This window comes from Mchenga conophoros, linkage group LG7, assembly GCF_057382185.1.
Source record: "Mchenga conophoros isolate Kocher_MC1m ecotype Shallow Benthic linkage group LG7, M_conophoros_male_GT1.1, whole genome shotgun sequence".
In the NCBI taxonomy this organism is placed as follows: Eukaryota; Metazoa; Chordata; class Actinopteri; order Cichliformes; family Cichlidae; genus Mchenga; species Mchenga conophoros.
In genome coordinates, this window is record NC_140532.1 from 33,059,917 (window position 1) to 33,072,541 (window position 12,625).

Below are 12,625 nucleotides of genomic sequence, written 5' to 3' on the forward strand. Positions count from 1 at the left end.
TGCAATATTTGACATCCTGGGAATAAAAATTTCTAGGTGGTTCAGAATGAATCATATTAGTCATAATCATCAAAATATGTACTTTTACTAAAAGTAGTATTCTCTGGTCTTTCCGATATCAGTATCGGCTTATTTGTCTGTTTTTTCCTTCATTGTCTCTCCAGGTCCAAGGTGCCAGAGTTCATCAAGATGATGAGTGACCACTTCCTCTGAAGGCATTTCCATGACAACCTGGCAATCAATCAAAACTGTTGTTGCTTCAGCCTGACCAATCAGTTTCTCTGGAACCCTAACCTGACCAATCAGATCAGCCTTTTTCTCTCCTCTCGTCTGTCGTCTCTGACCCTCCTCTTTGTCATCGTCTCCTTCTTCTATCAAGAACACAAACTGCAGAGTCACGTTAGTTGCTTTCGTCACTTTGCATCTCCAGCTGAAGTGAACTGAATGCTTCTTTGCGGAGACCTAAAAAATGCCGCTGTGACATGGCTGCTATGAAGCGGCAGCTTTTGACACAAAGTGACAGCAATAGACAAGTCTTTGGAATCACACCATCGAAGAAACTTCTTCTTGTGCTACATGTTTTATCAGCATTCCCAGTTTTAAAGAACAAAAGGGTTCTATATAAATATATATAGTATATATATATATATAATTATATATATATATATATATGAGAAAAGGAAAAAATAATAAAAAATTTATACTGCACGCGGGCAGTGAGGAGGGAAGGGGTTGGGGAGGGATGTTCAGAATGACACAAAACATATCACAAAGTGTTTAAAGAGATTTTTTGTAACAAAAGCAACATTGCGCAGCTGTTGTTGAATGCAGCTCCAGCGCATCTCTGACTGAATGGCAATCTAACGCCACACTGTGGATGAAGCTGTGCCTGATCTCCTCTTGGATGCAAACCAGTCAGATAGATACACACGGAGAAACAAAGGAAACAAAACTAAGAAATGAACACAGGCTGCATACTCAGACACAAACAGTAAGCAAATTTCCAACTATAAATCAAAATGAAGAAAACATTAGGGCACCAAATGTGTTGCAATCATGCAGCTTTTCAGAGGTGCTTGAATTGCTGACTGATTTGAATGAAAACTTTTGCCAATACTTGACTATCAGAGGCATCTAGAAAGAAGCAGGGCCAACAAGAAGTTACGACTTCTTCCCTTTCTAATGCATTCCCTTACAAAGTGCAAACATTTGCATTGTCAGTGTAAAAGAACCTGAACATTAGTGCTCCTTGCTGGTGCACACATTGAGTTTTTGGAGACTGTAAACTCGTGTAAAGTTATTGTGTGAACACAAATCCAAAAGCCAGGATATTTATACCCAAATGACCCGTGTGTATCTACTGGGAGGAAGAGAGTTCTTAAGGGAATCAATCACTGAATCAGTCAATCAGCGAGTGACTCCAGAGGGACTGGGGAATATTGACGAATTACAATGGATAGACAGAAAAGCAAAATGATGCAGAAATAGGAAAACTGTACTGTTAAATGTGGCAGGAAGGAAAGGCTTTCATGGCATCCTCGTTTTAGATTGTTGTTGTGGGTTCAATTTACAGAAAGAGCTGTAGAGCAAACATTCTGAATCAGTCTTTTGTCAGCTATCCAATGACAAAGTTTGAGAGTGGAATCCAGACTGTTACTGAAATCTAAGGATTGCTGAACAGATGGTTGAGGGGACGGACAGATGACAGGAAAGATTTTTCAATTGACGAAGTGGTTTAGAGCTGGCCTGATCACTGGAGTGAATTCTATTCCATGATTAGCACATTCCCTGAAGGCCTGAACTCTGAGAGTTGGTATGAAGGGGATTAAAAGCTAGAGGGAGAGAAAAGGAAAAGCAGAGAATCCACTGGTTTCAATGACTAATGACGCTGCAGGGGAAGTAAGGGAACAGTCATCAGGGCAAGGGGTGTATAATTCTTTTCAAGGGTGCAAGCAGCAGTTGTGAAACCATTCCCGTGTTTGAGTCATTTGATTCCCTCATTTCCTGATTGATCTTAGCCCTAAATATCTAACCCAGCCTCCAAATTCAGAGAGCTTGAGTAGGGGGGACTTTCCAATTGACACTTGCTGGCTGGGAACAACTCTGTGGCCTTGTGTGCATTTTGACCTTTCGTCCATAGGCAAAAGTAGTTTTCACAACTTACCTTTTCCTATAAGGATAAAGACGTTAAGAAACTATTTGCAGTGCTGATGTGGCGGATAGGGAAAGCAGAGGTTTTGTGGCTTGTGACGTTAGTGCTTCCAATTGGTGTTTAGGGGTAGCCTGTTGGTTTGGCATGCATTTGACAGTGCTTCAGTTGTGGATGCTATCTTTTAAACAGTGTGTATGGGGTTGGGGGAGGGAGGAGGGGATGACAATGAAAAATTGAGCTGTTTTGCCAGACTTGGTGTTACATTGATGACTGCCAGCATTTTGAATAGCTTTTAGATTAGATCAGGAGGCCTGTTTGAAACAATGACCACCCAGATTCCCTGACTGGACCGGGGAAAACTGCACACCGAAGTAGCAGTTTTAGCACCTGGTCATGTTCCAACACAACAACTCTGTCACAGCACAGTTGGTGCTTCTGCACCAGAGAAACAAATATGGGCCGACTCTGGCTTATATCTGCAACTACCAGAATGAGGAAGGTTTCAGGTTTTACCGGTTTTGTCTTTAGCATTAGCTACAATTAGCTGCACTTAACAGCTATGAACCTGTTAAGTGCAGCTAATTGCTGCTAATTCCAGTTTGAAAGTCCAACCAATAATATGTTACTTTACTCTGTACTCAAAGTGTGTTCAGTTCTATGCCATGTTTCTTGATTTGATAGTCGTAGACGAGAAAAGGAACAGGAACAGGAAAAATCCTGATGTCGAAGGTTATGACCACCTAAGTGAGAATTGGAATTAGTAGATAAATCAAAGCTACTGAGAATATCTGCAAGAATTGTGGTGTAAGTCTGGAAGTCCCCCTTCACACCAGTTTGAACCACGGTTTGAACCCCTCTAAGTCCAGGCCTATGTTTAATCCCCAGTCCCAGTGCTCTGCTGACCCTAGCCTTATGAGCCCTGAACTAGAGTCTATAGCCCCTCTTCCCAGCCTCTTGCCCCACTTAAGCGGTCCCACAGATGCAATTTGAACATTCACACTTCTACCAATGTGCCTTTTTAGAGTTCATATCATTCGAGTTGCCAGAGGAGGACATTTACCTGGTCTTTTAATAGGATGCAAGCTTAGGGAAACCTGTTCTTAGTCGTTAGGTTCTATGCAGTCAGGTTTTTTACCAGACCTGGGAATTTAAAAAAAGCTAAAAAGGAAAAAAAAAAGTATTTTTTTGGATAAAAAAAAAAAAACCTAAACTGTATTTAATGTACTGTACGCTTATATGTAAGTAGACAGCGTGTTCTGGCTTCAAGCCAATGGGACAGATGCTTGATTTAGCAAGACTACCCCCCATCCCAGTCCTCCCCATCCCCCAAAGTCCTCTATAACTCCAGCCCCACTTTCCTGTTCCGAGCCCCAACCCTGTTTCCATGGTGAACAACGCGTCTCTTCTTGTATTATAGCTTATCAGCTTTTTATCAATATTTGATCGGCTTGTCCATGAGCCAATGTAGTCTTCAGTACAAAGTGTGTGGTTGTATGTTGTTAAACTAATTTTCTTTTTTGTTCCCCCTCCCTCTCTCTTTCTCTCTCTTGCTCTCTTTTATAAGAAGAATCTTTTCTCTTATTACTTTTTTTTGTCTGTTCTGGTTTACATGTCTATTACAGAAAATGTAAAAAACAACAAAAAAAAGACAAACACAAAAAAACACAATTCGCTATCTGGCAGCATTGTTAACTGTCGGTGGTCATTTTGACGTGGTTAAAATTCTACCCAATCAACAGGAAGGCACGGAAACTGGAAAAGAATCTATTTGAATAAATCAATCTATATATAAATGTACAAAAAATATATACAATATATAACGAGGGTGCCGTTTTCTGTTATTTTTTTAATTTTCCGTTGCAAAGGGAGTGTTTGCTTGGCAAGGAGTTCTTTTCTCAAAGACTGAACTGGCGGAAGTTGGCGAGGCCCCTCAGTGTTATAAATTTTCAACTGACTTCGTTGTATTCTCCGTTGTTGCCACCCTCTGACTAGTACGGCACCCTGCGCAGGACAAAATGGGACCGGAGTTCCATCAGCTCCATTCACTGCTATCTATCCAAGGCAACAACAACACACAGACATTTGTAAATTGTATGCAACAAAATGGCAAACTTTACCATTATTTTGAAATTGTGTATGTAAAAGTTATATTTTTACATGTAGACTGTTGTTATTTTGTGTTTTAGAAATATGTTGTATTGGTTTTTTTCTTTTGTTAAAAGATGAAAAAGTAAAATTCAGTGTGTGTTGAAAAAATGTGTCACATTGAAAATGTAGTGAGGTCAAAAGTTCAGAAATCAGTTTTTTTTATTATTTTTCAATATTATGTTTATATCTGTGGGGGGCATTTTTGAGGGTTAGAGGGAGGAATCAGAAATCATGAAAGGGATATGACATTAATTCTCCATGCCTCATGACATTACATTTTTAATTGTATTTTTTCGCAGAGATGTGTGTAAATAGCCATCAGCCATCATTTTCTGTGGGGTGAAGATTTGCCAGTGAGACACGATGATCATGATGATGAACTTGTTTTGACTTTTCAGTGCGGTCGTATTCGTCCGGTTACAGTAGCCAGGTGCCAAGTTTTTGTTTCGATCAGTGGTGCTCTGTACTGTTTGTGGTTTTGGTTGGCAACAAGTGTAACTCAAACTGTCGTCTCCGCTTGCACCAAGCATCACTTGTATTAGAGCCAACGTTAGTCATTTATTTTGCGCGATTTAAGGAATTTCTTAAAAATTTCTTAAAAAATAAAAATTCTAATTTTTGCAATAACAAAAGAATTGAAAATCTGAAACAAGCGATGATGAAATCTTGACTGAGGTACCCAAAGAGTGTTTACAAATGCACTGATTTTGTCGCCAGGTTGCGAGCCAGCTCTGACTGCTGTGCATTTATTTTCCTTATGATGGCATATAAATGTGGATGGAAAAAAAAAGATCCTCAACACCTGATTCAAGATTAACGGGAACATTTTGTTTAGAGATTGGAGCTTTGCTAAAGCTCCGGTTACACGGGGCTAAAGACTGGCTGGCAATTCCCTGGCAACCACAGATCACTAAGAAAAAATGTGTATTCCCCAACCAGTTGAGAGTGGTTGCTCAAGAGTTCTTGCATTTGCTAGGGAAAACTGGTTGCAAAGAGCTTTATGGTGTTGCACTGAAAACCTTGTAGTTGCGTTGGTTGCTAGCAGATTACAGTGGTAGTTGTAGTTTACATGATCCACGATGTGGACTCACCAGCTACTTGCCCAATGGTAGTAAAACTGTGGAAAGTGCAATGCAAACAACAGCTATGTGAATTTATAGTCAAAGTTGAGCATTTTGGAAACATAATGTTGGCTGCAGAGGTTAAGCATAACTTTTGCAAGTTTCACTATGATTTGTTCACATCATCCATGCAAATTGCAGACAACCATGACAATCTATTCAGGTCAGTTGAATTTTATCTATATTGCACCAAATCACAACAACAGTTGAGTCAAGGCACTGTGGCGACTGAAGCAATCATAAGGAGTTTTTTTTGTACAGCGCCCTCTTTGCGATCAATTGTAATTAACAGCTGTCAGCAACCACTTTGCTTATTGACCAGAGGTTGCCAGGTTGCCAACCGGACTTTGAGGCCAGTGTGACTGAGGCCTAATATAAAGAAGCAGGTCATCAGCAAATAATTGTATCAGCTATTTCCCCAAAAAGAACTCAGATGATGTGCAAGGCAGTTTCAGTCATTTGTTTCTAGTGTTTGCCATTGAAATTGAGCTTTTTGTCAGCAGGAAAAGCTACTCAGATTTGGACCTAGGTTAAACACAAGGATTGAATCTGTCAGTCCAAGTGCTACATGTATTTTTTAAGTAATGTTATTTTTGCGATGCTTCATTTCATATTTTCTCTTTGTTGTATAATCAAGTCATCTCCAGAATTACAGTACCTTCATTTTTTGTTACCCCTGGTGTTCTTATTAGCCAAAATGTTAACATTTTTGTTTCTTTTTCCTCCTTGTTGTACATACACACCTCATTTCTTTTTCAGTGACTGTGCCATGAGCTTTGTAATCTGTTACTCTGTACCAGTTTTACTGCAATAATGAGTTGAATTCAAAATGGCCACTCCTGTCCTTTGTTTTTCCAGGAAACTTTTTTCTATTTTCTCACAACTCTAAGGCTAAGCGAGCATTTGGGTATATTCCACAGATGAGCACTTGCCAAGATCAGTAGCACAATAACTTTGGTATATTTATATCATAGAAAAAAGCAGTTTCAAAAGAATTTTAAAAAAATATACTCAACATTTTTCCAGACAACTTCCTGCATAACTTATCATAAATGAAAATAGCAAATGAACAATCAGTTTTTCCACTGCCAGAAAGAGTACGTTTATAATTCCTCACAATATTTATGATAATTTCTTTATGCTGTCTTATCAGTTTCATATACATAAATCAGTGCAGTTGTCTTACTAAAACCACACTAGTATTTTAGCTGGTTGTGTTGTGCTGATGAAGGCACATAAAGGTTATTTCACATTTCAATAGGGCCTATATGAAGAAAAAGAGCGCACAGCCAAGAGATTTTCTAATTTCTGAGACAATCTGAAGTAAATCTGTTTCAGACAGCGATAGTTTAGTGTTCAGTGCTATGAGAAGAAAATCAAAAGATTTCTGTCAATTCCAGATTATTTGCTCATAGTTGAAATCACTGATGTTAAGTGCCAACTAACCATTCCTAGCACACATTTTCACACATATCCAGTAAGAAGATGGTTATCGGTTTTATCCTTGTGCATCCAAAGTGTTACCAGGTGTATGATAGTTATTGTATTTGTACAATAAGTTAGCTCTTTGTACAATGTACAATCAATAATTCTAAAAACCCCTAAATGTATGATCATTTTGATGTCATAGTGTCATCATCTTTTTTTCCATAAGAGTAAAATGTTGCAGAACTAATTTGGAAACAGTCTGATTATTTATCTCCAGCAGTCATCACTCAAAGCTTTTTCGTATGTCACAAGTTACTTTTGTTGAACACAGCTGTCCTCAAGTTGTATTCGATAAGGTTTATGGTACAAAATGACCTATTTGCTTATGTGCCAGGATGCTGAGTGTGTCCTGCAACCTAAAAAAAGCAATCCAGTGCATTTGTTACCGTGAATAATGAACTACAGCTTTAAACATCTTTTAATTCATAGACACTCAAATTACATTTTGGGGGTTTTAATGTATGGAAGTTACCCTCTGAAATAAAGTAACTGTGTAGTGTTAAAATTATTCATACCTACGGAGTTTTGGCTACAGAAAAACCTTTTAACCTAGCTTAGCATAAAGAATAGAGTAGCACCATCAAAACTTACACCTTCTACCATTTTAAAGTTAGCTAGCTATCTGTTTACAATTACAGCTGAGTCAGCCAGTGTTTGCTGATAGCAGTCATGACCTTGCTGAAACCTGATGACCTCACTAAACGGACAGGACTTTTGACAAGCTGGATACAAGCAGTAGCTGCAGGTCAACAAACAGCTCTTAATGCTAACTACTGCGGAAACCACAATGTCCTAATTTAACATTCCTATTGCTACACCTGCCTAATAAACACAACACAACCCAATGCTGAAGACATAATGAACATTATATCTGGGTGTCAGATAGTGCCATATATTTACCACCAGGCATGTGGAGAAATGTTTATTTGGGTGAAATATGCATTTAGAAAGAGCTTGGAGTGAACTCAGACCACACTTATATTTGCAATTCTCCACCAAGCACATCTGTAACCAGAAGGTCGCCGGTTCGATCCCCGGGCTCTCTGTCCTGGTTGTTGTGTCCTTGGGCAAGACACTTTACCCTACCGCCTACTGGTGCTGGCCAGAGGGGCCGATGGCGCGATATGGCAGCCTCGCTTCTGTCAGTCTGCCCCAGGGCAGCTGTAGCTACAACTGTAGCTGCCTCCACCAGTGTGTGAATGAATAGTGGCATTGTAAAGCGCTTTGGGTGCCTTGGAAAGCGCTATATAAATCCAAGCCATTATTATTATTACAACCAACATCTTTCAAAAGGTGAACCCTTATTTCAAACTTTTCTATAAACATTATCTGTTTACAGGTTGTGTCTCTACCACTCGGTGAGCAGTTGCCAAGTGTGTACAGGCTAGTCAGCCTTTTCAAAGCAAACTAAAGGTGACCGTGGCAATCTGCTAGTGACCAAAGCAACCACAAGTGAGCCTGTCAGCAACCACTGGCCAACAAATTTTCCCTTTCAAGCTGAGGTTCCGATGCAGTCACGGTCTTGTATTTCGGCCTGGGTGAAATCTAAGGAATAATTTAAGGGTCTGAAACCAAGATATACTTTTTGGACCCAAAACACAGATTTAATGTATCATGGAACATATATTATAAATATCATGGAACTGTTTATGTGACACACAGTATGCTTTGCTTTGTAGTTTTCAGCAGTACAAACAAGCACATACAATGTTTCACATTCACCTTCTCACTCAGTAGATCATGTTTTTCAGTATTACAATAAGTAAAGTCAACTTACAAGTAAACGTATGTTTTTTCTTGCTGTACTTCAGTGACGAGGCAGAGAAGATAAACTAAATTCATAAAGCATAATTGCCCTTTTGCCAGTGCTTGGGCTTTTTTCACAGCATCTTTTCTCTTTTTCTCTCAAGCAGATGAAGCACATCCTGTAATAGAGGTAAACTTTAAGCTAAATTATTTATAAATTGGAATATATTTCTGGAGGGGCAAATCTTTTATACCTAAAAAAGTGAAAAGTAAATGTTCTCAAGCCAATTATTGAAAAAGTTTACATCATCCATTCAAGTGTAAGGAAGGTTTTACTGAAATAGGTTTCTTTTTTTTGAACATTTGACGTTAGTGACAACGGTGAGATATCGCCTTTCACAGCAAGAAACAAAAATTTAAAAAACATAAAAACACAGCAGTCACGTTCCTTCCTGCAAGACAAAGAAATGCAAGAGGTAAGAGTCTGTCTTTGATTGCACTTTCTGGTGTTTCCTTCATCTTTTCTTGTCTGCTTATTTGCTCTTGATGTTGTTACACTTGCTGTGCATGTTGTTGTTATTCCAGATCAGTGGAAATATTGGGGAATAGGTTTTGATGTCTGTGCTGAGGGTTTTATTCTCCTTCATGCAAGCCTGACAGTCCTGCCTGCTGGTTCTCATCTTATAATGATTCAATGAGGCTCATGTTCACGACCGTTCTGTAGCAATAAATGTGCAATTTTGATAACACGGTGCTTTCAAAGCTTTGCTTTTTTTCTTCATAGTTTGGAAGCCGTATGACATGCAGCTGATAGCTCCTATATGTTAAACAAGCCATCGTACATTTGTACATACAAATATACTACTTTGCTTCTCTTCCACAGTTACCTGTAGTCTAGTATACTAGTATACTGATATACAATGACAAACACTAGTTTCATATCAGTCACCCGTTCCTTCTATAGATATTTTGCTACTATGATAGCATTATTGTCACTATGACAGTATCTTTCCTTTTGATGAACATTTTAATGTGATTTTATATTTGTTGATTGCACAACATAAACTTAAATGAGCAAATCACTACAAATTATAATAAAATACTAGCACATAGAGTTCCCAGTGCTAATCTGTTATTTAAAGCTTATTTACTGTAATGAACAATTATGATTTGTTAATGTAAATCATAAAATATGATCCTGTAAAGAATAAAGCTTCTCCAGCCACTGTTTTCTTTCATGTGCAGCAAAGAGAAAAATAGAAAAATGCAGTAAAACAAAATGTTAAATTCTGCACTGTAATCCATAGTTACTGGAGAGAGGGTTGACACTGTTACTAACCAAAATACAGCTACAGCAGTCAGAGTTTAAAAGCCAAATAACTACAATAACCATCACAGCATAACTAAATTAACACAATGCTGTTAAAGACTTAAATTAATCATGTGTTACATTAAAGGTTGAGAAGGACTTTTGTTCATTTGGTTTGCACTTTTCCCCACCCAGGGCGTCACACTACCCGGGAGGAGGCCCTGTCTCAATGGCTAAAGACAAAAGTCTTTATGCACACTTGATACCACAGATTACATAAACGACATGACTGGCTGCATTGCTGCATGATGGACTGTGGTGTCTATACTGGCTATTTTTAGCCTGTTACTCAGTAAATTTTCCAGTCTAGAGATGAAAAACAGGGTTTGCACATGTACACACTGCTGCTCCTGAAACACATAAAATGCATTCCTCGTGTTCACTTTCACTCTTTTGGAATTTCTCTTTAATTCATTGTGTATGTGAAGACCCCACTTGACACTAACGCTTTAAGTTTCCAGCTTGTTTAAAAAGGCCTGGAGAGGTTCTCCATCACGTCAGTTTTAGAGGAGCCAGTTGCAAAGGTGCAGGGATTTCCTCCTGAGCTGATGATACTGATGATGCCTCAGCAATAACCTGCACTTTCAGCACCAGTCAGTGTGACGCTTTTGTTTTGACTCACTGAGGCGGTTTCATCTATTTGTGCCTACAAGCAACAGGTACTGACGTCAGTTTACCCGATGCTGCAGGGAAAGTTGTTTTGATATTAGTCAATATCCAATAAAAAAGTTTCATCAAGGAGAAGATCAGGAACAAAATGAAACATGACCAAAATTACACTAGTGGAATGTCTTTCATAACCAGCAGCATCTAGAGATGCAAAATGGCTCAAAACGTCTATTTTCTCAGTAAATCCACATATTTTGGTTAAATGATGTCTTCAGTGTTCCTCTATATGTGAAGGTTTTCATCTAAAGGTCAGAGCATATCTTTTTTTCTCCCAAATGTCTAGGAACTTCACCACGTTTAACATGTGCTCTGTGATTTGAAAATCATTACATTATGTCTTTATTTATATTTAACACAGTATCCCAACTATTATAGAATTATTTTTTTCTATAATTTTTCTATAGGAACACCCTCGGGTATTTATGGTTGCCTAAATGCTCTTGTTAGACTTTTTTCAACAGAAACAATAAGAAAGAGGGGGGGGGGCATCTTAGTTGTCACTGGGTTTTGTGACCTCATACTTTACAGCATTCCCTGTGGAGGTGCAGCTATAGATTAGTCATTCAGGAATTGCCAAGAGTGACCTTTAGAATAGACTGTATTGATGTTGGAACTTGTTGCAACAGTAGGCTTGAGTACAAGGAAGGATTCACAGTTAAGATTACAGGAAATGCTGACTGATGAAGAGAAAGTCTGATTCCTACTTTGTATCTTACATGCCTATTGATTATTAAAAATGTAGAGTTGATAAATACCCTTGTTACTACGAATACTGGCTGTGAGTACACAAACAGATGGGGATCTGTGTAATACCACAAATGAAAGTACTGCTGTATCTCTTTGATTTTCACAAAGACATTGAGTCAGAATATAAATTTTCAGTGGAAAACACAGTCAGCAGAAACTCAGAGCAAATCATTTTCATGACCCTCGTCATTTACAATCACACTTACAACTTATTTTTGAAAAATAACAGTTTTGTTCTTCCATTGCACATAAGCCGTATTTTATCTCAGTCCTGAGTAATCTGTTTTCAAGTGACCTACCTAGTTAACAAAAAAGTAAAAAAAAACTCAAAATCCCTCCACAGAGATGGTTGTTTATTGCAAACTGTGATATCTATACAAATCAATAAATACAGTGCTTTGAAATCTGGTCCTTTAAAATTTGTGATCTGGGGCCCCGGTCTGGATGGGCCTGGGCCCCCTTTCCCTGGCGGGTCGCGGAGTATGGGGGTACCTACTGGGGTCAGCGGGGGAGCTGGCCCCAGGGAGGGGTCACCTGCCCCTCCCTTCCATCCCTCCCCATCTCCAGCTGCCTCCCTCTTCCCGCTCCATCACAACCACCCACACATGCAGGACCTTGGAGTAGGGGTATGTCACCAGGGTGCAGAGGAGGCCACCCCCCCCCTGTCCCCTTCTGGCTGCCCCTGCCTCAATTTTATCCCACAACTTAGACATTCACATTACTCACACTCTCATTGCACATACATATAGGATCTTGGGGGTGGGCACGATACACGGAATCCAAAGTACCATCAGGGTGTACACCCCACCCGTGGCGTCGTTGCCCACCTCTCAATGTTAAATACACGTAGACATTGAGGGCCAGCAGGAGGGACCATGCGCTTACCTGCTGCTCTCTGGCAGGTAGCTCCATGCCCTCCTGGGTTTTAAAGGCACCTTAGAACACACATGCATCAACACTACAATGAGCGGGTGGAGGGAGGTTTGGAGTCTTCTCTCACCCCCATTCTCTGCGACCTGCTGGAGCGGGGGGGCTAGGACTAGGAGGAGGAGTTGGCCGTTCGACTGCGGTCTGGAGTGTGGGGCCTCCCTGCTGCTGCGGAGTCGGGGCGGTCTGCCTCTCCCCACCGCAGGGAAAAGGGTAACACCACCTGGGTCTGGGTGCAGTTCCCCCCTCCAGGGGCAA

General features: G+C 39.7%; 1 protein-coding gene across 7 annotated transcripts in view; it reads left to right on the forward strand.

The window, feature by feature from the left end:
• Nucleotides 1-6,255, forward strand: part of tcf4 (transcription factor 4) — a 254,336-nt gene extending 248,081 nt beyond the window's left edge. For all 7 annotated transcript variants that reach the window (XM_085278941.1, XM_085278942.1, XM_085278939.1 and 4 more), the window contains one exon: nt 165-6,255. In XM_085278941.1, coding sequence (XP_085135067.1) covers nt 165-213 — 49 coding nt within the window. In that variant the 3' untranslated portion in view covers nt 214-6,255. The remainder of the gene's footprint in view (nt 1-164) is intronic.
• Nucleotides 6,256-12,625: the final 6,370 nt, after the last annotated feature.